This window comes from Aphidius gifuensis, linkage group LG5 (genome assembly GCF_014905175.1).
Source record: "Aphidius gifuensis isolate YNYX2018 linkage group LG5, ASM1490517v1, whole genome shotgun sequence".
Classification (NCBI taxonomy): domain Eukaryota; kingdom Metazoa; phylum Arthropoda; class Insecta; order Hymenoptera; family Braconidae; genus Aphidius; species Aphidius gifuensis.
The window spans coordinates 14,401,056-14,426,740 of record NC_057792.1 but is presented as its reverse complement, the minus strand read 5'-3'; the positions used below and the strand labels follow the sequence as shown (position 1 = coordinate 14,426,740).

The 25,685-nt window shown below is 25.1% G+C and overlaps 8 protein-coding genes across 10 annotated transcripts; 5 read left to right on the top strand and 3 right to left on the bottom strand.

The window, feature by feature from the left end:
* Window positions 1–121: 121 nt before the first annotated feature.
* On the top strand, window positions 122–993 carry LOC122857692 (autophagy protein 12-like). Its single transcript, XM_044159984.1, has 3 exons — window positions 122–429; window positions 497–633; window positions 704–993. The coding sequence occupies exons 1-3, from the start codon at window positions 276–278 to the stop codon at window positions 824–826; spliced, it is 414 nt and encodes a 137-aa protein (XP_044015919.1). The 5' UTR covers window positions 122–275; the 3' UTR covers window positions 827–993.
* Window positions 878–3,690, bottom strand: LOC122857691 (cilia- and flagella-associated protein 52). Its single transcript, XM_044159983.1, has 6 exons — window positions 3,351–3,690; window positions 2,579–3,280; window positions 2,334–2,506; window positions 1,809–2,255; window positions 1,213–1,736; window positions 878–1,138 (listed from the first exon to the last, which is right to left on the bottom strand). The coding sequence occupies exons 1-6, from the start codon at window positions 3,591–3,593 to the stop codon at window positions 912–914; spliced, it is 2,316 nt and encodes a 771-aa protein (XP_044015918.1). The 5' UTR covers window positions 3,594–3,690; the 3' UTR covers window positions 878–911.
* Window positions 3,691–4,240: 550 nt separating this feature from the next.
* LOC122857690 (baculoviral IAP repeat-containing protein 5-like) lies at window positions 4,241–5,388 on the top strand. The gene is made up of 3 exons (XM_044159982.1): window positions 4,241–4,371; window positions 4,546–4,867; window positions 5,163–5,388. The coding sequence occupies exons 1-3, from the start codon at window positions 4,358–4,360 to the stop codon at window positions 5,271–5,273; spliced, it is 447 nt and encodes a 148-aa protein (XP_044015917.1). The 5' UTR covers window positions 4,241–4,357; the 3' UTR covers window positions 5,274–5,388.
* A 639-nt stretch (window positions 5,389–6,027) lies between these two features.
* On the top strand, window positions 6,028–9,582 carry LOC122857689 (sialin-like). 2 transcript variants are annotated; one of them, XM_044159981.1, is made up of 3 exons: window positions 6,250–6,348; window positions 6,945–7,343; window positions 7,474–9,582. In XM_044159981.1, exons 2-3 carry the CDS (start codon window positions 7,319–7,321, stop codon window positions 8,865–8,867), a joined length of 1,419 nt encoding a protein of 472 aa, XP_044015916.1. In that variant the 5' UTR covers window positions 6,250–6,348; window positions 6,945–7,318; the 3' UTR covers window positions 8,868–9,582. The 2 variants fall into 2 exon arrangements, with proteins under 2 accessions (XP_044015915.1, XP_044015916.1); XM_044159980.1 differs by lacking the exon at window positions 6,945–7,343 and having other exon boundaries at window positions 6,028–6,348.
* Window positions 9,583–10,253: 671 nt separating this feature from the next.
* LOC122857688 (ankyrin repeat domain-containing protein 27-like) lies at window positions 10,254–13,458 on the top strand. Its single transcript, XM_044159978.1, has 2 exons — window positions 10,254–10,758; window positions 10,939–13,458. The coding sequence occupies exons 1-2, from the start codon at window positions 10,415–10,417 to the stop codon at window positions 13,094–13,096; spliced, it is 2,502 nt and encodes an 833-aa protein (XP_044015913.1). The 5' UTR covers window positions 10,254–10,414; the 3' UTR covers window positions 13,097–13,458.
* Window positions 13,459–13,575: 117 nt separating this feature from the next.
* Window positions 13,576–17,819, bottom strand: LOC122857687 (serine/threonine-protein kinase/endoribonuclease IRE1). The gene is made up of 2 exons (XM_044159977.1): window positions 16,756–17,819; window positions 13,576–16,672 (listed from the first exon to the last, which is right to left on the bottom strand). Exons 1-2 carry the CDS (start codon window positions 16,843–16,845, stop codon window positions 13,718–13,720), a joined length of 3,045 nt encoding a protein of 1,014 aa, XP_044015912.1. The 5' UTR covers window positions 16,846–17,819; the 3' UTR covers window positions 13,576–13,717.
* Window positions 17,820–17,858: 39 nt separating this feature from the next.
* On the top strand, window positions 17,859–19,466 carry LOC122857670 (RNA exonuclease 4). Of its 2 annotated transcripts, none has more exons than XM_044159948.1 (3): window positions 17,859–17,899; window positions 18,268–18,597; window positions 18,673–19,287. In XM_044159948.1, the coding sequence occupies exons 2-3, from the start codon at window positions 18,274–18,276 to the stop codon at window positions 19,228–19,230; spliced, it is 882 nt and encodes a 293-aa protein (XP_044015883.1). In that variant the 5' UTR covers window positions 17,859–17,899; window positions 18,268–18,273; the 3' UTR covers window positions 19,231–19,287. The 2 variants fall into 2 exon arrangements, with proteins under 2 accessions (XP_044015883.1, XP_044015884.1); XM_044159949.1 differs by lacking the exon at window positions 17,859–17,899 and adding an exon at window positions 17,922–18,149 and having other exon boundaries at window positions 18,673–19,466.
* Window positions 19,294–22,535, bottom strand: LOC122857641 (probable pre-mRNA-splicing factor ATP-dependent RNA helicase mog-4). The gene is made up of 2 exons (XM_044159907.1): window positions 22,427–22,535; window positions 19,294–22,239 (listed from the first exon to the last, which is right to left on the bottom strand). The coding sequence occupies exon 2, from the start codon at window positions 22,231–22,233 to the stop codon at window positions 19,552–19,554; it is 2,682 nt and encodes an 893-aa protein (XP_044015842.1). The 5' UTR covers window positions 22,234–22,239; window positions 22,427–22,535; the 3' UTR covers window positions 19,294–19,551.
* Window positions 22,536–25,685: the final 3,150 nt, after the last annotated feature.

Genomic DNA, 25,685 nt, shown 5'->3' with positions numbered 1-25,685 from the left:
GAGTTTTCAGCATGGAGTTTAACCTCCATGAGTTTTCAGGAGTTTTACCACACCTCCATGCGCACATCCCTACTGATGTCTGATATGTACACACAGTCACACAGAGTTGCACAGGCCACACAGAGTAGATTTGAGACGAGTTTACGCTTGCGCAAAAAAAAAAAAAAAAAAAAGAAAAAACCAACAGCTGATGGGTGTCAAAACAAAACAAAACAATAAATAATTAATAATATAGTGTAAAACAATTAAATCAATAAGTAATCAAGTATTTAAAAATGGCTGATAAAGAGGAAGATAATGTCCAGGTTGAAGTGACAACCGAAGAAATAAATAAAGTTCCTGAAGTTGAAGTTGAACAAGAAAGTCAAGACAAGCCATCAACTGAAGTTAATGAAGAACAACAAATTGTTGTAAAAGACAAAACAAAAAGTAAGCAAATTTTATTTTATTAAATCACCAATAAATACATAATTATTTTATTAATTTTTTTTTTCAGTTGATATTCTGCTAAAAGCAACAGCAAATGCACCAATTATGAAAAAAAAAAAATGGGCTGTTGGACATGATCAGCATATAGGATGGATATCAGAATTTATTAAAAAATATCTTAAACTAGAAGCAAATGAACGTCTGGTAATTAAAAAATATCAATATCAATATTATAATATTAAATAATAATATAAAATAAATTTTTTTGTTTTAGTTTTTGTACATTAATCAGACATTCGCTCCAGCACCAGATCAAACAGTTAAAAATCTCTATGATTGCTATGGATCAGATGGAAAATTAATAATCCATTATTGTAAAAGTCAAGCATGGGGTTGACATATTCATCATGTCAATTATATAATCAATTAATTATTACAAGTTAGAATATTTTATACTTTTGTTTTCACAATTCATTGTGCTTTTATATTTGTGATGATGTTGTCGCAAGAACTGTCTCTTTTTTTGGAGATTGTTTTTTAACTGGTAAATTAACAACAGATGATCTTGACGATTGAATAATTTTTTTTTCTTGACAATTTGTATTTTCATTATTACATGAGGATAATAATTCTTTATTTTTTTGTAAACGACAACTTTCTTGAGCTGATTTAATTGGATCATATTCACAATCTTCTGGACATTTTTTGCCTTAAAATATAAAAAAAATAAAAATTGAATAAATGAATAAATTTAATAGTTAATTTTAAAATTTTTATAATTACTTGAATGAACTGTTTTGATACTCTCTTCATCGTTAGATCGTTTGCTCATATTGCCAATATTTTCTTCATTTCTAACTGATCTATTTGACTTGTCATCATGACAAGAACTCTTGGAACTTTTTGCTGAATTAATATTTAGAATCATTGGATTTTTCCAAATAATAACAGCACCATCAGCACTTGCACTAACAATATAATTTGAATCTGGACTAAATTTACATGACGTTATAATTGCAGCATGTCCATTTCCAACATGTGTTATATCAGCTGTATTATAATCCCAAAATCTTATTAAACAATCACTTGAACCAGTTACAAAACATTGACCATCTGGACTTATATCAAGACAATTTATTGAACCAACTTTTGAGCCTTCAACTTCACGTAAAAGTGAACCATCAAAAATTTCCCAATATGATATTTTTCTATCAGTACCACAACTTAATATTTGAAGACCATTTGGAGAAAATTTTACATCCATATGTTGTGTATTTGCCATGAATACTTGTTTCCTTACACACTCACTGTTCATAAAGTTAAAAAATAAATCATTTTCAATGAAAAATTAAATAGTAAAATTTATAAAAACAACTTACTTTATATCCCAAATAATACATGTACCATCAGTACTAGAACTGACAACTTCATCATCATTTATTGATGAATGTAATGATGTTATTGGTCCTCTTTGTTCTTTAAAAAATGCTTTAAGACGTTGAACATCTCTTGATAATTGCCACATTCTTATTTGTCCATCACAACCACCAGTAACAAGTGTTTTACCATTTTTTGTAATACAAATTGCTGATACAGCTTTAACATGACAATTTTCAATAGAAAAAAACAATTGTCCACTTTGTGGTTTAAATGCCCTGACAATACCATCATTCCAAGCTGATAATATCAACTTTCCATCATAAGAAAAACACAAACTCGTACAAGAAAAATTTGGTACAGTTATACGTAGCAATTCTTTGTGTGATTTTAATTGCCAAAGACGTATATCATTTTTACTTCCTGTTGCAAATATTTCTGGATAATTACTAAAATTAAAATTCAATAAAAAAAATTAATCAATTAATTAGCTTAAATATTATCAAGTAATTATTTTTTTAACATACTGAGGAAATGCAATGTCATATACAGCATCAATATGACATGTTATAACAACATGAGCATCAAAATAATTAATTCCAATTTTATAAATTTCACAAAATGATGTACCAACAATAAAACAATTTTTTTCATATCTTATTAATGATGTTACTGCTCCACGTACACTTGTTTGTTTAATCTAAAAATTATAGACATTTAATTAATTTGAGAAATCATTATTTATAATAAATAAAAATAATATTACAAGTACCATTTTAAGTTGTGGTGTTGTTGGTAATTTAACTGGTGATTTTGATACAACACTTGGATTTTCAAGAACATCAACAAGTTCAATAATTCCATCACCAGTTGCAACAATAATTTTTTTACTACCCAATATTATAATTCTTGATATACCACCAGTAAACAAATCACCATCACCACATTTTAGTTTTTTAGGATCATTTGATATTTTTGAATAACAACCAATCATAACTGGTGGCTGTACCGTTTCGTTATTTGTCAAATCATTACTAAAATTAAGTTTTATTCTTATGATATCACCAGTTGATGTACCACAAAATGCTTCATTATCTTTATCATCAATTGACAAACAATTTATTGTTCTACGTAATTTACCAACTCTAACATTTGTACTTGTTAATTTTTTTTTTTCATTATTAAATTGCCATAGCTTTAATGTACATTCACCACCAGATAAAAAACAATTATTGTGTAAATTCATTGGTGCAATTGTCATTGCATTACCAGATATTTCAGTGCTTCCATATGCACCACATATTGCTAAATTATTATGAACATCATAAACAATAATATTACCATCATCTTTACCACCTAGACTTATCAAATAATTTCCATTTGATGTAAAACAAATATCTTGAACTTTTACTTTATGTATTTCATAAGATGCTCGTAATTTTTTTGTATTAAAATCCCATATCATTACAGCGGCCTTAAAATAATACAAAGTAATTTTTTATTATATTTTAATTGATAAATAAATAAATTAAATTACTGTTTACTTTAAAACCAGGATGAGTTATTTGTCCAGATGCAATGAAATTACCACAAGATGATATACAAAGTGTTGTTATGACATTTGTATGACCATTAAGAAAATCTTGCTTATCACTATCAAGATATTTTATTGTTATTTTATTTCCCATTGAATAAATAATGTGTCGTTGATCTGGATGTATTTGTAATCCATGCTTTGTTACACCATTAAAACCAACGATTCCAAGTACATCTAAATCTTCCGTCATTATTTAAAAATATAATTTATATCTCGTTGTTATTTACTGATATAAAAAAAAAAGATTTATATTTACTGATAAGATTTCAATAAAATTTTACAACTGTGTGATATGTTTCTTTTTTTTATTTAATTTTTTTTTTGTTTGTAAATAAATATCAACGCGTGGTTACCTTGACAATAACAATAAAATTATGAAAATCAACAAATTGATGTACGTAATAATATTTATAAATATTTATGTTAATTAATTATAACAACAATTATTAATTATTAATTGTGTTGTTACTTAACTTGGAGTTGGTTTTGTTGAAATAGAAATGAAAAAAATATGTAAATTTTTGATTATTTTATCTCGTTATTAGCTCTCAGATTATGAACAGTTTATATTTTTAATGAAAAATTATAATACGTATTGTAATGTGAATTTAAAGCTAATTAAAAATAAATTATTTTATCATATTTTGTATTTTTTATATTAATTTTTGTAGATGTTTAATGCGCGTACATTAAAATTATTTTATCAATCTTGTTGAACTCTTGAATGCAATTTTTAATTCATTAAAAAAAAATGACTCGAAAAAATTTCTTTTTGAATTTTTCTAAAACTCAAAAGTTCCTAGTTTCAAAAATTAAAATTACCAACTGAAGTTGGCAACAGTAGACACCTTTACCAGATGACAGATTGATAAATGCGATAAACATTAAACCGCCAAAATAAATTCAACAAAAAATAAACAATAAAGAAAAGAAATTCAATTAACATCAATTAAAATGGATTTATTCAGGTATGTAAATAATAATTTACTGATAATTTGTTGTCTTTTCATCGTTGCGTCATTGAATATAGCCAGTTATTAATAAAATGATTAATGTAATATAATATTTTGTTAATTTGATTGAATGAATATAACCTTCAAATAATATTTATAATTAAATTAATGAATATAAATTAATTACAGTGATGTTGATCCAACATTTTTTGTTGATGGAAGATTTAAAACATACAATTATTGGCCATTTGACGATGACAAACCATGTAACAAACGTGCAATGGCTGAAGCTGGATTTATATCAGTTGGTAATGGCATTGAGGCTGATCATGTTGAATGTTTTATTTGCTCAAAACAGCTAGATGGCTGGGAAGAAGATGATGATCCATGGGAAGAACACAAAAAACATCAAGCAAATTGTCCATTTATTTTATTGGGTAAAAAAGATGAATTAACATTAAAAATTGAAGAAATGTATGCTTTACTCAAAATTTATTATCTCAAAGAATTGGTGAGTTATATTAAAATTTAATTTATATTATTAAATGATTTATTAACACAATTTATTCATTAAATCATAGCTTATTTGATAAGCCATTAATAGCAATACATCGCAATAATTTAATTTTATAAATCTTTATCTAAATCTTGAAATGACAATTTTTTTTTTTATCATATTTATACACGTTCCAGTTTTAATCACTCTGATTTATTTTTTCTCTAAACAAAGATTAAAATAATAAGTATTAACAATCATACTTATTTTTAAATTGTTTACATATTATTATTCTTTTTTTGTTTTTCAGAATAAAAAAAAAGATGAAATACTTAAAAGTGTTGAAAAGGAAATTACTGCACAGGGTAAATTAATACCAAAGGTTTATGCTAAATCAAAAGCAATTAAAAGAAAACAATAATTAATTATTTTTATATTTTTCACATAATTTTCTACAACTTTTTGATTAACACATTTTTATAATTATTATTTTTTATCAATTGTATGCCTTAAATTATATTAAAGTAATAGTTATTTAAAGAAATTCTTTGTCATTTCTTCTTTTTTTTTTTCCATTACACACAATCAAGCTGATAAAAACACATTAAATTGATAAAATCGTGATATCAATAAGTGATATCAATACGTCAGCATTTTAATACGCATACCAGAATTATTTTTTTTTTCTTTAATTTGATAAAATAAATGAGACAGCTAAAAAAAGATGCAAAAAAAAAAAAAACTGATAACATGATAAATGTACACACATGCAATAATTCAAATTATTATTTATTTTTTTTTATACTGTGATAAAAAAGTAGTATGAATGAACATTGTTTGAACTTTCAATATTTTCCATTATTTTTTTAAAAAATTTCTTTTGTTGAGTGGAAAATTAACTTGATATATGAAGAAAAAAAAAAAAATGACATTTCGAAATATATTTGAGGGATCAAGAATCTTTCATTAATCATTTCGATAAAGTTCTTTGAATTAATAAAAAAATATTTATCAATTAAAAATCAAAATTAGGATTAATAAAATCAGCAAAATATTGTAGATATTTTTATTTAATTTAAAATATTAATTTTAATTTAGAATATATATGAATTTAAATAATTTATTAATTGATAATTGGACTTTTTTTTAAAAGTTGTTGATAACCACATTGACTTTCAACACATGCTTTTAAAGAAAATAGATAAATACTCATGCAATAAAATTCAACAACACAAGTATATTTTACTTCGACGACATCGGGTCACTCTTTCATATATTTTCTTTTTTGTTTAAATAATTAATCAAGTGTTATTTATGTTTAAAAAAAAAAATACTAGATAAAATGATAATAAATTAATATTAATTCAAATTGTACTTTAACTTTAAAATGGTGATGAATTTAAATCCAGAAATAATTCCACTTTTATCGAAATGGAATTATCCATCAAGACAAATTGATACAGACAATTTGTCAACTGGATTATCACGTCACAAAGGTAAATATATTTATAAATTATTAATCACAAGAATATAAATTTCATTTAAATTCAATAAACTTGTCAATTGATCTATATTTAGAATATTTTTATTAATACGTATTTCATGATAGATAATATTATTAATAATAATAAATTTTGACATTATTTTATTATTTTTTCAATTTGTCATAATAAATTATTATTAATTGATATTTTGATAATAAATAAAAAATAAAAGAAATCATTTTTTTTTTTTTCTTAATTATTTGTTATTGTTTTTAATTATATTATTTTTTTTTTCCTTTAATTTCTATTTATCCTCTGTACAAAGTACAAAGAAAAAAAAAAAAATTCTATACAGGTATTTTGTTTATTTATTGAGCTAAAAAAATATCTCTAAAAATAAAATTTGATTAAATAATTGATAAATATAATATTAAAAAATCGAAAATAATATTTGATAAATCATAATGAATTTTGTCTTGTAAAAATTAATCATCATTGATAATTATTAAATGACAACGTAGAAATAATTTTTGCAAATATATTTTATTTATAAATTTATTAATATATATTTATTGTTTATTTTTTTTATTAAATATTTTCAAGTGTAGTAAATACAAAGTGGGAAAATTTGTGTCATCAACACACTGAAGATTTTTCACTGATATCATTTGTATTGTATTCAACTAATCCAGTCAAAGCGCGAGTTTCTTATCGTCATTGGTTCGTAATATTAAAAAAAAAAAGTGGGGCCAGCATTCGATACACATCAGCAGCATCATCATATATAAAAGCTAAATAATCATCATTAGGCCCCAGTGTTCGTTTAGCTTCAAATCGTGTTTCAAGTTGGTGAATACTCCCCAAAAAAAAAAAAAAAAAATCAAAATAAAAAATACATCCTCACAAACAATTTATCAATATTTTTGTTTTCAAATTTTTTGGGATTAATAGTTTTTTTCATAGATAAATAATCAAGTTTATCATGAAAATTAAATCACCAAGCTGTTGTAAGTTTGATATAGCAGAAAAAAAGAAAAAAAGAAATATTAAAAAACAATCGATGAATAAAAAAATAAATTATCAATTACGTTTAATCAATTTTAATTAATTTTAATTGATAATTATTTGTTAAAACAGGTTTGCGGATCCAACAAAGATGGGTATTTGCAATAATGGGTTTTATGGCATTATTTAATGCATATACAATGCGTGTTTGTTTATCAATAACAATAACTGAAATGGTTATACCAATAAATGAGACACAATCATCAAATGGTGATACATATGCATGGGATGAATCAACCCAAGGAATAATATTATCATCATTTTATTGGGGATATGTTATAACCCATTTACCAGGTGGTTTATTATCAGAAAAATTTGGTGGTAAATGGTCACTTGGTCTTGGTATATTATCAACAGCATTATTTACATTATTAACACCACTTGCTGTTAAATTTGGTGATTCAACAGCTTTAATTATTGTTAGAATATTGATGGGTCTTGGTGAAGGTTTTACATTTCCTGCATTAAATACAATGTTATCACAATGGACACCACCAGAAGAACGTTCGAAAATTGGTTCAATGGTATTTGCTGGTGCCCAACTTGGTACTGTATTTACATCAACAATATCTGGTTTAATATTACATTCAACTAGTTGGCCAGTGGTATTTTATGTATTTGGTACAATTGGTGTTATATGGTTTATAATGTGGACATTATTATGTTATAATAATCCAAGTGAACATCCATTTATAAGTGAATATGAACTTAAATTTTTACATGATAGAATGAGTCAACATACACATAAAAAACCACCACCAGTACCATGGAGACATTTATTTACATCAGCACCAGTATGGGCACTTATTGCTGCACAAATTGGACATGATTGGGGTTTTTTTACAATGGTTACTGATTTACCAAAATACATGAGTAGTGTACTTGAATTTTCAATAAAAGATAATGGTTATTTAACATCATTACCATATTTATGTATGTGGATATGTAGTATTGTATCATCATGGTTTGCTGATTGGATTATAACAGTTGGTTATATATCACGTACAAATGTACGTAAAATTGGTACGACAATTGCATCAGTTGGTCCAGCATTATTTATTGTTGGTGCATCATATGTTGGATCTGATAAATTTTTAGTTGTAACAATGTTTACAATTGGTATGACATTAATGGGTACATTTTATCCTGGTATGAAAGTTAATGCACTTGATTTAAGTCCAAATTATTCTGGTTCATTGATGGCTATTGTTAATGGTATTGGTGCATTAACTGGTATTATAACACCAATTATTGTTGGTGAACTTGCACCGGAGAGTACAAATTCACAATGGCGTCTTGTATTTTGGATTGTACTTTGTGTATTTTTTGTTACAAATATTATATTTGTAACATGGGCAAGTGGTGAAGTACAATACTGGAATGATCCAGAATTTGTTAATGATGACAGAGAAAAAAGAAAAAATGATAAAATGAGAGAAGCACAAGGTGATATTACATTACCTTGATGATTAAATTTATTAAGAACAAATGATAGATGATTCTACTTTTTTTTTTCATCCATATCTTGGTTTGTTATCGTTTTTTTTTCTTTGAAAAAAAAGTGTAAAAAAAAAAGCAAAGAACAAAAATTATCACAAGGATCGCAAGATGATCGGACTGACTGTACTGGATAACAATCAATCATTCAATTGATATCAATTTTTTAAAATGTATGTTCATTTATGTTTTGATAACATATTTATTTCATATTTGTTGTGATTGATTGTGTAATCCTCTGGTTTAACAACCTAAATATGTATATATTATTATAAACTTTGAATTTTATTATTTATAATTATAATTACGACACAAATAATATTTATAAATTTATATTTTTAACTAGAATTCTCTTTGAACATTTTAGTGTCATGATTTTTTTTTTTTTTTCTGTTAATGATCTTTTGAAATTCCTGCTCAATAATTTGTATATTTTTATGATTGTATTTTCATTTTTTTAATTTTACTTCATTACACAAGTAGAATTTTTATGTCTCTATTTGAACATACCGGTATTTAACTTATCAGTTTAAATCATTGGCTGATTTTTTTTATCGTCTTGCTGACAATTTTTTTTTTTTATCCATTATTCACACATAAACTGATGAAATTTAATTATTTACAACTTAAAGAATGCTGTTATCATTTATAGTTATAAACTGAATATTTTTTTTTTTTTTTTTTCTTCAAACGACAATGAATTAAATTATGTAATACTGAATGACATTTAAGAAAAATAATACCTGGAATTTTAATTTATGTAAATAAAATTATAATTATATGAAAAATAAAAAATTATTAAATAAATCTTTTTTTTTTTTATTTAAATTATTCTTATTTTTAAATTTTATATTTTTATCTTATCGTATATTTGATATATTAAATATAATTTATTCGTGTCATTTGATTTATCACAAGTGTTTAATAATTGACAAAAAAAAAAATAATAATAAATTGTCATTTTAAATAATACTTAAAACCCTTTTGATTTCGAATTTCGAAATTGTTTTTTTTTTCATCATACTAATACTTAAAATAAATAAATATATTATAAATTTTTTTAAATGAATTATTACGCAATTATTGATTTTAAAAATTATTTATTTTTTTTTCATTTTATCTGATTCAAATTTTCTTACATTTCAATTTTCAAATATTCCATGATGAATTTTTATAATAATATATACACGTGTGTTTACAAACAACATTAAACAATAATAATAAATAAATAAAAAAAAAAAAAGATAATAATTAACTTTAATCAATTTAAAAATTCTTGCGCGCGGATTTTTTTTTTAAATTTTTTTTTTTAACGATCTTCCTGCCACCTGTTTGAAAAAATGATAATAATATTCAATGTCAAATTAAAATAAATAAACAAAATGACATGTCAACATGTCAATATGTCATTCAACAAGTGTATTTTTTTTTGTTTATATGTTAATCTATAATTGTTGTCGTTTAAAATCAAAATTTTCAATTACAGATTTTCAAATTTTGTCATAAATAAACAACAATGAATGCAAATTATGATGAAAATTTATTGGATAATTATTATTTACAATCACTGTGTCGTGATTATACAGAATTATTTAATACAGCTGTTGAAAAATCATGTATAATTTGTATACCAAGACGTGACAGTTGGATCACTGAATTAATTGATGAAAATAATATCAAATGTCATATATTAATTTTGGATAATTTCGATGATAAATCATGTTATTATTTGACACTTGATGGACATAATGTTCAGCTCAAAAATGGGCTATTAACAATTGACATTTATAATGAAAAAAATACAGTTAAATTGCTATTTGAAGAAATTTTTTATAATAATAAAAACAAATATACTGTTTGGTAAGTTTCTTGAATTTTTTTTCTAGACTAGTTTGTTATTTTTTCCTCAAGAAATAATAGAAATTTTAATTTTTGTTATCTTCCAAGAATACAAATTAGATTTTATGAATAATAAAAGACATGATTTATTTGTTGGTATATTTTTTAATAAATTATTTAATTTTTTTTGCATATTTTTAGGTGCATTGAACGACCACTTGTTAATGACAACATGTACCTTGAAAATGACCTTCCTCCAACAGTAAAAACTCTATCAGACTGTGAAAAATTTATATTTTCACAATTAAATAATAAAAAAATTTTCAATGAACTAAATAATCATATAAATAGTTTTATAATAAAAAATAATAAAATTGAAAATTTAAATTCAACAATACAATGTAAATTAATTAAAAATTTATACAAAGAATGTTTGAATAAAATATTAAATGACGTTAACATTAATAAAAAATCAAACGACAATTTACATTATCAACATGTAATTAAAATTTCTATTGAATGTCATGTTTTATATGAATTACGAAATCAGCTAAAAAATATTATCTCAATAAATACCTCAGACAATGATTCTCATCTGAATAAAATTATAAAAAATATCCAAGATTTAGAGTTGGATGATTTAAATATCGAAAATAATGCACAAATAAATGACAAAATTCACCGTAGTAAAATTGAATTATCAAGAATCAACAGCTTCATAACAATACTTGGTAAAATTGGATGTTTAAAACGTGCAATAAATTATATTTCAAAAGACAATAATAAATTTAATAACGACAGTCTTCTTCCAATTTTAATATTCATTATCATTAAAACTGGCTTAACAAATTGGAATTTCCAACTGGAAATTTTAAAGCATTACAACTTTTCAAATGATCATGATAATAATAGCGAAACATCATTTTTAATAACGACATTAGAAGCATCAATTGAATACATTAAAACAAAATTATCAATTATAAATAATAATAAATTTCTAAAGCTACAAACTTCATTAACTGATAAATTATTTACAAATACTAAAAATAATAATAATAATAGAAATTTATTATTTAATTATGAAAAATTATGTCATCCACTTTGTAGATGTGAAAAATGTAAAATTAATTATTCAAGTGTAATTAATATCAAGGATGAAAAAGGAAGAACACCATTGCACATTGCATGTTATTGTGGTGATATTAAATTAATTAACTATTTAATTGTTAATAATGCACTGATCAATGAACCAGATAATAATTGTCAAACACCAATTCATTATGCAACAATGCGAGGTCATCAAAATGTATTATTGTTGCTATTATTACATGATGGTTGTAATATTAATATTGTTGATAATAGTGGTTTTAATTTACTACATTTTGCTGCTTATTATTGTCATGATGTATGTTTAAAAACAATACTGTGTTATGATAAAAATATTAATATAAATTCGCAAAATAATGCGGGTGATACAGCTCTACATATTGCATCAAAATTGGGCTATAAAGCAATTGTTAATACTCTAGTTGAATGCGGGGCAGATAGAGATATCAAAAATAAAAGAGGACAAACACCATTAACAATTGCACATAATAAAATAATTATTAAAATTATTAATAGTAATAATAATACAGTTGATAAAATAAATTTAAACTGTAAATTAATAAAAGGTAATTGTAAGAAATTAAATAATGAAATTAAACCAAAAATAGTTGATAATAAAATTGATAAATTAATGAGATCAATTAATGATGGTGATGTTAGACTGGCTTGTTATTATTTGGGTCTTGAGGGAGCATGTACAAGACCAAGAAAAACATCAGTTGATTTGATTCTCTGTCATCCATTGTGTAGATGTAATAATTGCCATGATATTGATGAGACAATATTTGATGATGATAGTGTTGGTGGTCCTGATAAATCAACACTTAATTTAAATGTTACAAATTTACGTGGAGAAACATGTCTTCATCTTGCTTGTCTAAATGGTCTTGATGATTTAATTGAAATACTAATTGATGCTGGAGCAGATGTTAATGCCATGACAATTATTGAAAAACGTACAGCATTACATATTGCTTGTTATCATGGAAAAATAAAAATTGTAAAATTATTATTAAATTGTCAAACAATAAATATAAATAGTGCGGATTATCTTGGTGATACTGCTCTTCATATTGCTGCCAAAAATGGTTTTATTAAAATTGTTGAATTAATATTAAGGCATGATGTTGATATTTATTTACGTAATTGTAATGGTCTTACTGCAATGGAACAAGTACATGATATTATTAGAGAATATAAATTTTCTTCACAAACATTTATTGATATTTTAAATATATTAAAAAATCATTAGTCAATTGCAAAAAGGTTTTTTGAAATAAATAATTGTTTGTATATTTATTTTTTTTATTTAATCTAATCATGTTATTATTTAATCACAATTTGTAATTAGCAGTCGTTATAATAATTATTATAATAAGTAGTCATGTAAAATATACAGAAATATATCATATTCACAATTATTATTAATATTATTTACAACAAAATGACAAACTAGTGTCGAGGAATAAAAATTCATTTTCTTTTGTATTTTTTTATAAATAAATATATATATATTAAAATTTGTGACGTGCTATAATCATACAATAAAAATTTTTAATATGATTTTTTTCGTTGTTTGCTGACACGAGATTAGAAAAAAAAAAAAGAAAAAAATATGTATATCCACAAAACACAGTGTGCTACAAAAAATTAAGGCAATAAAATATTTTTTTTTTATGTTTTTTCTCTTTAACATTGTGTAAACATATTTAAAAATGAGAAAAATAAAAAAAAAAAATTTAACAACGTCAAGATAACAAATACTTAAATTTAATTTTTAAATGAAAAAGATTATTCTTTTTTTTCGTCTTATGATAAACAAAATAAAGTAATATTTAAAAAAACATTTGGAAGTTAAAAAAAAAATAATAATTCAACTAGCTGGTGGGAGAGTCCAGGTGACTTGTCCTTCTGTTTTTCTTTTTTCATGTGGTTTTTTTCTGTTACCACGAAATCTTGAACGATTTGGACTCCAATCAACTGGTTCTCTGTATCTCCAATTTGTTGTTGTTTTATTATTATTATTATTATTATTACTAAAACGTTTTGGTGATGATTGCTGTTCAGTTGTATCATTTTGATTGCCCATTGATAAATTTAAAATATCATCATATGCAAAATACGTTGTAAATTCATAATTATCATGATAATATTCTTGTAATGTTGGTTCATTTCTAAATTTTTGCATGACACACCAACTGTGTGATAATAAAGATGGAAATCTTGTTAGCCAATAATTTGTAAATTCAACAGGTACACTACCAAGACTTGCTTGTGCTTCAATTGATAATTCACGATAATGATGTTTTTTATTTCTCAATGCACGTAATAAATCTCTAACACTTTCACCTCTATAACTTCTGTATTTTCTAAGATCACTAGCAACTTCATGATCAATACATACACGCCAATCACAACGTGTTACTTTATTACCACCCATTTCTAATGACATTAATGCTGGACTATCTGGATCATCTTTTTCAACTCTATCACTGACATCTTGAAAAAAATTTAATATTCTTCCTGAATTCCAAAAAAATGGAAATTTTTCAACAGCAGTTGCTGGTGGACGATTTTTAGGATCACCATCAATCATTGCTTTTATTAATATCAGCGCAAGTTCTTTATCATATTCATGTATATTATTAAGTGATGATAAATTACATGTTTCATTTAATATATTTGCTTGACGTTTTAATGATTCACCAAATGGATGTTGTCCATTTGATAATACATAATAAAATACACAACCAAGTGAAAATATATCAACAGCACATGTTGTTCTTTCTTGATTTAACATCTCGGGTGCAATCCAACCATCAGTACCAGTTACACCAGATCTTCTTGAAAATGACATTTTTCCACTTTGTAATTTTTTACATAAACCAAAATCTGATATCATTGCACGTACTTCACCACGTGGTCCTGGCATTGATAACAATACATTATGTGGTTTAATATCACGATGTACAATATCCAATGAATGTAAATGTGCTAAACCAGATGTTGCTTGTTCAAGTATACTTTTAACTGATATTGTTTTACGATTATAATTACCAATAACATAATCTTGTAATGTTGTTTCAGCTAATTCAAGTGCAATATAACGAAACATTCTATCATCTTCTGTACAATAATAACGTACAACATTTGCATGTGCATCTGATTCACGTAGCAATGCAACTTCACGATCAGCAAAATCAAAACAACTTGGTAATATACGTTTAACAGCAACAGAACGTCCATCAAATTCACCTTTATATACAAATGTACCTTCACAACCTTTACCCAATATTTCATCCATATTAAATATTATTTTACCAATTTTAACTGTACCCTCACTTATTTCTTCTGGAAAATTTATAAAACCACGTGAATTACTACCATTACTACTTGTACGTGAATTTTCACGTGATAACTGTAAATATTTTGATTCATATGATTGATTTTTAAAATACCATAATAATGATATTATACAACCAACAGCAATTAATAATGCAAATTTTAAACCTTTATTTTCTTGTTGATTTAACCAACGTTTACTATTTAAATAACTATTTGATAGTAATTTTTTCCATGATTTATAATCATTAACATTAACATTATTATTATCATTTATTTTATTAACAATTATTTTTATTTTATCAGTTTTATTATTATTATTATTATTATTATCAACATTATTATTGTTATTATCAACATCAATAGATGATTGAATTATTGGATCAGATCTACCAGTTATTAATAATGGTTGATTTTGTGGTTTATACTCTGTTGGTACTTTATAATGTCCAAGAACAATAAAGTTGTCTTTAGACTTATTATTTTTAATATTATTATTGGTATTATCATTATCGTCGTCATCATCATCATCAACATCAATAACATCAACAACATTATCACCATTATTATTATCAAATTTATTATTTTTTGTTGATGATGCAGCAATATTTGGTCCCTCAAGCATTAAATAACCAGCATTATTTGTTATTGTTGCTGTTGATGAATCAACAAGTGATGGTAAAGCATATAAACCATGTACATGTTCACCAATATATAATGCTGGAAATAATTGTATATCACTTGGTTTAAGTGTAAATCTTTTTAATAAATTATCAAGTGTACCATCAGCAACACTTGTAAATGGTACTGTTATTAAACCATCTTTACTTATTGTATATACAGCAATTATTGGACTATCAAGATCAAGTTCCCATAATATTATACCTAATCTTCTATCAAGTGTTACAATACGTCCAGTTGAACTTGTTGTAAAATGTACTAAATCATAATCATCAATTGTTTCATCAATTTTAGCTGCTGAATAATCATAAAATGTAACATTCCATTTACGTTCTTTTTTTTTACTATCAACCATTATAATATTATATTCAGTACGTCCAACAAATATTGCATTTTGTATATCAAGTGGACATGTACTATCAGCTGTTTCAAAACCAAGTAGCTGTTCACGTTCACCAGTTAATGGATCAATACTAAACCATGTATCAATTTTACGTCCAGTATATAATATACCATCACTACTACGACATGGACTACTTGCAACAAGTTGTGGTATTGTAAATGGTAATTTTTTTAATACTTCAAATTCAGCACCATATAAATATAATGATCCATCTTTTGGATCTGGTAGAAACATTGGTGATGATGTTTGTGTTATATCATGTGGTACTTTAACTGCTGGTTCATTATCTTGACGCCAACGTATATCACCACTTCTTTGACCAACACCAAAAAATGAACCACTCAATGTTGAAAATAATAAAAGTGGATCATCTTGTTCTGGTATTAATTCTGTGCTCCGATCCTAAATCAAGTCAAACAAAAAACATATTATCATTACTAAACATATTCATTTTTGGCATTTTATTTTATATTTTATTTATTTACCTCGACATTTGTTTTACCAGCAACACATCCAAAAACAGCCAGTAATAAAATATATTTATCAAACATATTTTTAAAATTTATAATCATCATGATTATTATTATTTTTTTTTATCATCAACTAAAAATAAAACAAACTGATAAAAAAAAATGAAAAAAAAAAAAATCTAGGTTAATATTTTTCTACGTGGTTTTTTAAAATACTTCATAAGCATACAATAATTATTTATCATTATTAAATAATTAATTTCATTTTTTTTCTATTGTATGATATTTATGATGACCACCACGTTGTCGTTTTATCATTTTTTAAACACCTTATCACTTTTGGACTATTGCGTCATTTGTTTATGTCATTATTAACCTTTTATTTATAATATATATAATAGTTATCAATATTTTTTTTTATATTAATCAAGGTTAGATATCAATTATAATAATCCTTCAACTAAATTCAACAATACAAAACACATTATTTATATTTTAAAACATAACTTTATAATAATAATAATAATAAAAATAATGAAAGTGAAATTACCTTTAAATAAAAACAAATAAACACACCATGTTTTTGTTGTTTAAAAATTTTGTTGTTGTTTTCTTTCAACCTGCTCCAAAATTACGTCTAATTTAAATAATTTTTTTTTCTTTCCATGACAATGTTACATTGGAATTTTTAAATAATAAATTTTTATATATTATTATTTAATGGACAATAATATATTTTATTTGTTGTGTTTATTTTTTCAACTCGACCAATAACTGCTTCATACGTTTATGAAGTATTTCTCTCCAACACACACAATTTTTTTATGTCGATAACAATTATTTTAAATTATTCACAATTTTTTTTTTTTTTTTTTCTTGTATAAATATATAACCGTTGGGTTATTTGAAATAAAATGAAATGAAATAGATAAAAATTCTTAATTTTGGAGCTTATGAGGATAATGTTGGGTTTTTTTTTATTTATTTTTTAATTTTTGAGGGGAGGGAATGATTATTTGATTGTTGTGTGTTGAAGTTGATGACCTCCAACTAACGTCACATGAATACACACATGTTTATAAAATTAACCAATGGGTTTTTTTTTTTTTTTTATGACAATGTACATGTATGAGAGAAAGAGAGGGAGATAGTGTGAGACGTGAGTATTAGATAAAGTTAACAAAAGACAAAAAAAAGTGCTCGTGCTAGACAAACACACGAAAAAAAAATAAAATAAATAGGAATATAATATAAAAAAAGAAAAAAAAAAAAAAAACTCGTATTGATAAGAATATAGTTTGATGATTAATTTTTTTATTATCATTTGTTTATTAACATATTTTTTTTGTCGCTTAATAAAATATTTATTTAATGCAATTGTAGAAATTTTCCATGAGGAAAATATTGAGGTTAGAATAACACCTGGTCATATTATTGTGTTATGATAAATAATAATAAATAAATACATATTGTTTACATTTATTAATAATAATAATTATTATTATTTAATTGAAATTTTTTCTATAGAAACAAATGCTATCAAAAATGATGCTACCAGATGAGGCAGCTATTTATAAAAGTACTCTTTATTCTGAAAAATTAAAAAACACAGAGAAATCATTATCAACAGCAATGAAAGATACTAAAATAAATACTGATGATTGTTGTAATAAAAAAATAACAAAAGGTGGATCAAATAATTGGCAAAAATTTAAACATATTGCAACAGCAGCTAAAGATGATTCAACAACAACAACAACAACATCAGGACAAAAATCAGCATCAAAACGGCAATTAACAAATTCAAACAATTCAACAATAAATAATAAAAGAAAAGCATGTAATCCAAAAAATACAGTAAGTAATAATGATAATGATAATTTATAAATAATTGTTTTTCTTTTAATTGTTTATATTTTTTTCCTCAAACAGAATCAAGAAACAACAATGAAAACAAATGTAAACATGGATTTAGAAAATCAAGAAATAACAAAACAAATAGCTATTGATTGTGAAATGGTTGGAGTTGGTGATGGTACTGAAAGTATTGTTGCACGTGTATCACTTGTTAATCGTCATGGTGCTTGTATATATGATAAATATGTTAAACCACGTGAAAAAGTAACAGATTATCGTACACTTGTTAGTGGTATTAGACCAGAAGATATACGTAATGGTGAAGATTTTAATGTTGTACAAAAAGAAGTTGCTGAAATATTAAAAGGACGTATACTTGTTGGTCATGCACTTAAACATGATTTAACTGTATTATTTTTATCACATCCAAGAAGACAATTACGTGATACATCACGTTATAGTTTATTTAGAAAAGTATCAAAAGGTAATACACCTAGTTTAAAAAAATTAGCAACTGAATTACTTGGTATTGATATACAAACTGGTGAACATAATTCAGTTGAAGATGCAAGAACAGCAATGCATTTATATGTTTTATATAAAAATAGATGGGAAAGTGATATACATAAATGAAAACTTAATTTTACTTTCTATTTTCATTGGAAATTTAAATAATCATCATCAATTAAAGCTGCCTTTTTTTTTTTTCTTTTTTTTTTGACAATAATTTATCATTATCATTATTTAAAATTAAAACTAATTTATTATTGTCATGAAAAAATATATTTAAATTTGTTAATAAGTTGAAAGATTGTAAATTTATAATATTAACAAATTAAAAATATAAATGATATTTTTTTCATATATCAAATGTTTGTGATTTTTTTTTTTTTATTGAAAAGAACCTAATTAATTTTAAACTGTACAGAAAAATAATATATAGATAGGTATAAATTAATTGGTACCATCTGGTACAGCTCGTCCAGCAACTTTAGGCATTTTTTTATTTGTCGAATCTTCAAGTTCTTTTGGTTTATAATAATGTGGTGCAACTTCAAGTAACCATTTACTTTCAATTTCAGTAATTTGTCTCATGTATTCTTTGGTTGTATAAAGAAGTTCATGATAAACAACCCATCTTGGTAATTCTTGAAATAATGAACTATTTGGATGAATTGATACAGTTTGATTGTGTTTAGCTGTTTTATAATTACCAGCTTTAGATAATCTAGCAACATGATAAAAATAACCAGATGTAATTGCTTTTCTAATATTTATTGTTTCTGAAATACCAGATATAATTTCCATTTCAACTCTTTCCATTAATCCAATAAGTTGTTCCCTAACATCTCTAGCTCTTTTCATTGATTTATGTTGAATAAAATTTTCATAACACCATTGTATACTAAAATCACTCTGCTGCCATTGATTATAAACATTTAAAAGTGTCATATGATCACTACCAGGTACATGAAAATTTTGTTTAGCTGTATCAGCATGAATAATTTTATCTTTTGGACGATAAAAAATTGCTCCATTAACTGATAACATTGATGCAATTGATGCAATTTCATCTGAACAACGATATTTTTCACTTGCAATAAGCATTTTAGCCATCATTGGATCAAGTGGAAATTCAGCCATTCTTCTTCCAAGTTTTGTTAATTCACCATGATGATTTAATGCACCAAGTGCATACAATTGTTCTAATGCTAATACAAGTGTTTGAGGTGGTGGTGGATCAAGAAAATCAAAATGTATTAAATCATTAATACCAAGTGCTTTTAATGTTAATACAGCATTACCAAGATTTATTCTTTGTATTTCTGGTATTGTATTATCTTCCATTTCAAGATGAAATATATCTTGTGTATATAATCTAAAACATGAACCAGCACTAACACGTCCAGCTCTACCAGCTCTTTGATTTGCTGATGCTTTACTTATTGGTACAACCATTAAACTTTCCATTCCAGTTTTAGCATTAAAATGATTTTGTTTAGCATAACCAGGATCAATAACAAATACAATATTATCAATTGTTAATGATGTTTCAGCAATATTTGTTGCTAATACAACTTTACGTGCACCTTTTGGTGTTGGTTGAAATATTTTAGCTTGCATATCACTTGGTAAATTTGCATATACTGGAAGTATTAATAATTCACGTAATTTAGCACCTAATCTACGTGTACGATCTTGTAATATTTCATGACATGATTCAATTTCTTCTTGTCCAGGTAAAAATACAAGTATATCACCATTACCTTGTGTTGCATGAATTTGTAATATTGTTACAACACATGCATCAATATAATCAGCTTCTGGTGCTGTTGTATAATAAATATCAACTGGAAATCTACGTCCAGGTATTTTAAATACTGCTGCCCCATCAAAAAAAGCCCTAAATTTATCTGCATCAAGTGTTGCTGATGATATTAATAATTTAAGTTCTGGACGAAAACGTGCTATATCTTTAACAAGACCAAATAATATATCAGTATGTAATGTTCTTTCATGAGCTTCATCAATAATCATAACACTGTATGATTCAAGATCTGGTTGACTTAAAAATTCACGATGTAATGTACCATCAGTCATATATTTTATTCGCGTTCTTTGTGATGTACAATCTTCAAAACGTATTGCATAACCAACTTCATTACCAAGTTTAACAGCCATTTCATGTGCAACACGAGCTGCAACTGACATTGCTGCAACTCTTCTTGGTTGTGTACAACCAATTATTTTATCATTATCAGCATAACCAGCTTCATAAAGATATTGTGGTAATTGTGTTGTTTTACCAGATCCAGTTTCGCCCTCAATTATTAATATTTGATGATCTCTAATTGCTCGCATTAATTTTTCTTTCAATCTATATATTGGTAAACTTTTTTGTACTTCTTCAATTGTTGTTAATACTTTTTTTTTTTCATTTTCATTTGATGATGATGCTAATAATGATTCTTCATTTGAACCTGACATTTTAAATGGTTCATCAGTAAACATTATCATGTCATCAAGAAGTAAATCATATTCTTCTTGATTTTTTCTATCTTTAGCACCAAATTTAAATACAGCTGAATTCATTTGATGTGATTCCCATTTTGTTTGTTCTGATTGTGGTGGTTCAATTTGAAGTGAATCTTTTTCTTGTTCATTTTTTTTATTTTCATGTGGCATATGATAACGTTGAATTTTTTCAAGTTCACCAGCTTTTCCATGTTCAACAGCTATTTGAAGTATTTTTTTTTTATGTTCTCTATCTGATTTTTCTTTTTGTGTTAATACATCATCATCCCAAAGTGCCTCATCATCACGTATATCAGCTTCTAATTCAGCAACTTTATCTTCTTTACGTTTTTCAAGATATTGACGTCGTGATTCAATACGTAATTTTGGCATCATTTTATCACGATTTTCTGTTTCCATTAATTTAATACGTTTTGCTGCTTCAGCTGCATTTGAACTACCTGATGTTGTTGTTGTTATTTTACGTACTTTTGAATCATCTTTTGATCTTAAACGATTTGCAAATTCATCACGTTCTTTTATGTCTTTTAAACGACGATCCTCATCACTATTACTATCATCATCATCATTTGATGGTTCTCTTTTTCTGTAGCTACTCATTTTTATCTGTGACAATTAAAATTTAATTTAATTAATTAAAAAATATTAAATCAAACAATAATAAAGTAAATATTACGTTTTATTTTAAGGTTAGCTTTGATAATAATGTTATTTAATCAATTTTTCAATTAATAATTTAATTAATTAATGAAAAATAGATTATAATATTTTTTTGATGATTTAATGTACTTACTCTTTTTTAGTATACAAGTAATAACAAATAACAAATAAAAATTAACAGTAATTATACTGTCAACAAATCCAAAGTTTATGTTTGCCTACTAAACGTTTATATATTTATTTACGATTGTTGACAGGAGAAAAATGAAAACAGCCCTATAAACATAGAAATAAAAAAAGAGGTTTGATATTTTCAATTTGAATTAAAAATGATCAATTATCAATCACTTATTTAATATTTTCTATTTTTTTTTGTCATTTAGTTATTTTTAAAAAATTTCTATTGCATTACATGATAAGTTAAAAAATTAAATTGTGATTTTTTTTTATCAAACAAATTGAACTCGATTTTCTACTTAATTTAAAAATCAATAAAAATATTTTAACAGTTTAATTTATTGTTTTTTTGTTGCCTGGTTTTTTTTTTTTTTTTTTTTGTTGTAAGAATTATAAAACTATTATCTGTTAAATTTTTTTTGTTTATACATTTTTATCCATTTTATGAGAAAAAAAGAAAAAAATATGAATAAAAAAATAAATATGTTGATTGAGCTAAAATACAAGTTATAATTATTTACAAGTTATATTAAAATATGGAGAAAGTCATGTTGATTTTTGTTGATCGATCATCAACAATTGACGAAGCAAATACAAGAGATTCAACTGTAATTTTAGTTTCTTCAAGCTGTAAATTTTTCAAGTAGTCACAATGTTGAAGATTTATCAACTAATATTTGTGTTTGTTAATTAAAAATATAAATTAATTAATTACCTTCCCTGGTAGAAATATTTCTCCGTCATTACTCCGGCTTTCTTCGGCATTACTCCGTTTTTGGCCCATTTCCGGAGAAATTACTCCGGCACAAGGGTGATGGCGGAAAAATTACTCCGGCATGAGATTGATGGCGGAGTAATTACTCCGGCATGAGATTAATGTCGGAAAAAGTAATCTGCCACTACTTTTATGCCGGAATAATTTCTCCACCATCAACCTCATGCCGGAGTAATTTCTCCCGAAATGGGCAAAAAACGGAGAAATGCCGGAGTAATGCCGGAGTAATATTTCCACCAGGGTTTGTTTATTTTATTTTTTTCATCTGGTCGAAGGTGTAAAAATATTTTACCAAGACAATCTGGGTTAAGTATGTCAATGGTTGTTTGTTAATCAACACAACCACCTGCAGAACATGTCAACAAAGCAAAATAATTTTTTTTTTTTTTTCCGAATTCGATCATCGACATCTGGCACTGATTTTTAACAAATTATAAATTTATAATAAATACACGCACACATACTGTAAACATATTAAAATATGTTTGGACATGTAGATCAACGCAGATCTGAGTGGTGTAAGAAGACAATTTGAGTTATGTAATTTTGAAAGAAGAAAAAAATAATGAAAGTGAAAAAGAATGGAAAATTATAAAATGGAGTCGTACTATATTTGGTTCTGCAATTTTAATTGGCGGTCTATCGATAATTTGGCTGTTTGAAAAACCAGAATATGATAAAAATGGAAATATATTAATAGATGATTTTTATTTTTTGCCTTTTTATGAAAGGACTTGGAAACGACTATGTCGTGAATACAATCATTATATAAATAGGCATGCCTTTACAGTTTTTTGAAAAACCACGTAATGATAAATTATTATCAGATGTATTGAAACACCACGTTATACATATATTGGAAATGACTGATATTCTGGTTCATCAAGAGTGGGGAGTAAGGATTAAATAAAAATAATAATGTATAAATGATACAAGTACTTATCGTAGTATATTTAATAACTAATTGATTTTTGTTCTTTTTTTCAACAGTTTCGAACTGGTTGGAGTCTTAAAAAATGTCCAGGTGTGGACAAATTTTTAGAAGAAATGAAAATACATAATCTTGAAATCGTGATTTATATACTCATACACCCAAAAAGGTAATTAAAAAAAAAAAAAGAAAAGCAATTAAATATGACTGATCTTCTTGCTCATCAAGAGTGGGGAGTATGTATGAATAAAAATAATAATGTATAATTGATCAGTAAAGTTGAATGGATCAATAATATTTCACAAGACATTCTAGCTATCATTCATCGTTGAAAAAAAAAAAAAACAAAAAATGTGAAAGAATCTCAAATAACGAAATCTCTGTCCGTCATATCCAGCAATCAGTTATATCCCTGGTAGAATTAATCTCTCCGGATTTCTCCGAATTTTCTACGTAACCGAGACTTCCGGAGATATTTACGGAGTAATCTCCAGACTATTTCCATAATATCTCCGAATTTTTTCCGGAATTTTCGCTTAAAAAAACAAACACAAAAAAATGGAAAAATCAATAAAAAAAACTAGAAATAAGAGTTTACATACGAAAAAAAATAAAAAAAGAATTTTTTCTGAAAAAATCCGGAGAAAAACGGAGAAATCCCGAGAAAATCCGGAGAGATTATTTCTACCAGGGTAATTGTAGTAAAAATTTTTCAAAGAAATATAGAGAAATGACACAAAATCTGCTAGTAAAAAATATAATTAAAATTAATAGCATTGTTATTTTAACTATATCATAAAAATAATATCATATGTATTTTTTCCTTTTGAAACAATTTTTTATTGAATAAACGACCCTGATTTTATCAAGGTCAACATAGTCATTAAAAAAATAATAATGTATCAACAAGCAATTGATTAACCAATCACACCTCTTTTTACGATTAAATGTTTGATTTATTTTTAGTTAAATGATTAATCCTTTTTCAACAAGATCTATGGTCAAAAGTGCACTCATAAAATAATTTTTCCCACTGCAGTAGATTCTTTGTTTAAAATATAACGAGAATTATATTCTAAAATTTTATACACATATTTTTTATTTCTCAATCGAATGGTATATTTATTTTTTCATTTTGACGGTTTGAATTTTTTATAATTAATTAATAACTATATTAAAACACCATTATTTTTTTAAAATAAAAATAAGGATGAAAAAGTCAGCTGGATTTTAGAGATTTGCAGAAATTTCTTCCAATAAAATTAAATGAGGCAACAGTTTCGCCTGTGACGTCGACGGCAACCCATAGCGATTTCGTTATTATGAAATACATAAGTGAAAATACACGGAGATTGTTCAAAGTTGTGGTCCAGCAGTTTAGTTAAACACTTGCCTCGTGATATCCGGCAATCAGTTAGTGATCGTTGCTGCCAACGAAAGCAAATTTCTCTCTCTCTTCATATATATTTATTTTATTAATGAATACCACATATATGATGAAAAATGATA

Bases quoted from the DNA above. Each gene is read 5' to 3' on its own strand.
- LOC122857690 (XM_044159982.1), top strand. The intron at 4,868-5,162 runs GTGAGTTATATT...TTTGTTTTTCAG, and splicing joins TTTATTATCTCAAAGAATTG to AATAAAAAAAAAGATGAAAT.
- LOC122857687 (XM_044159977.1), bottom strand. From the start codon at position 16,845: ATGATGATTATAAATTTTAAAAATATGTTTGATAAATATATTTTATTA. The intron at 16,673-16,755 runs GTAAATAAATAA...GACTTGATTTAG, and splicing joins CTGGTAAAACAAATGTCGAG to GATCGGAGCACAGAATTAAT.
- LOC122857641 (XM_044159907.1), bottom strand. From the start codon at position 22,233: ATGAGTAGCTACAGAAAAAGAGAACCATCAAATGATGATGATGATAGT.
- LOC122857670 (XM_044159949.1), top strand. From the start codon at position 18,042: ATGATTAATTTTTTTATTATCATTTGTTTATTAACATATTTTTTTTGT. The intron at 18,150-18,267 runs GTTAGAATAACA...TTTTTTCTATAG, and splicing joins TCCATGAGGAAAATATTGAG to AAACAAATGCTATCAAAAAT. The intron at 18,598-18,672 runs GTAAGTAATAAT...TTCCTCAAACAG, and splicing joins CATGTAATCCAAAAAATACA to AATCAAGAAACAACAATGAA.
- LOC122857692 (XM_044159984.1), top strand. From the start codon at position 276: ATGGCTGATAAAGAGGAAGATAATGTCCAGGTTGAAGTGACAACCGAA. The intron at 430-496 runs GTAAGCAAATTT...TTTTTTTTTCAG, and splicing joins TGTAAAAGACAAAACAAAAA to TTGATATTCTGCTAAAAGCA. The intron at 634-703 runs GTAATTAAAAAA...TTTTTGTTTTAG, and splicing joins TAGAAGCAAATGAACGTCTG to TTTTTGTACATTAATCAGAC.
- LOC122857688 (XM_044159978.1), top strand. From the start codon at position 10,415: ATGAATGCAAATTATGATGAAAATTTATTGGATAATTATTATTTACAA. The intron at 10,759-10,938 runs GTAAGTTTCTTG...GCATATTTTTAG, and splicing joins AAAAACAAATATACTGTTTG to GTGCATTGAACGACCACTTG.
- LOC122857689 (XM_044159980.1), top strand. From the start codon at position 6,240: ATGGTGATGAATTTAAATCCAGAAATAATTCCACTTTTATCGAAATGG. The intron at 6,349-7,473 runs GTAAATATATTT...TTGTTAAAACAG, and splicing joins TGGATTATCACGTCACAAAG to GTTTGCGGATCCAACAAAGA.
- LOC122857691 (XM_044159983.1), bottom strand. From the start codon at position 3,593: ATGACGGAAGATTTAGATGTACTTGGAATCGTTGGTTTTAATGGTGTA. The intron at 2,256-2,333 runs GTATGTTAAAAA...TTTTAATTTTAG, and splicing joins TATGACATTGCATTTCCTCA to TAATTATCCAGAAATATTTG. The intron at 1,139-1,212 runs GTAATTATAAAA...TTATATTTTAAG, and splicing joins TATCAAAACAGTTCATTCAA to GCAAAAAATGTCCAGAAGAT.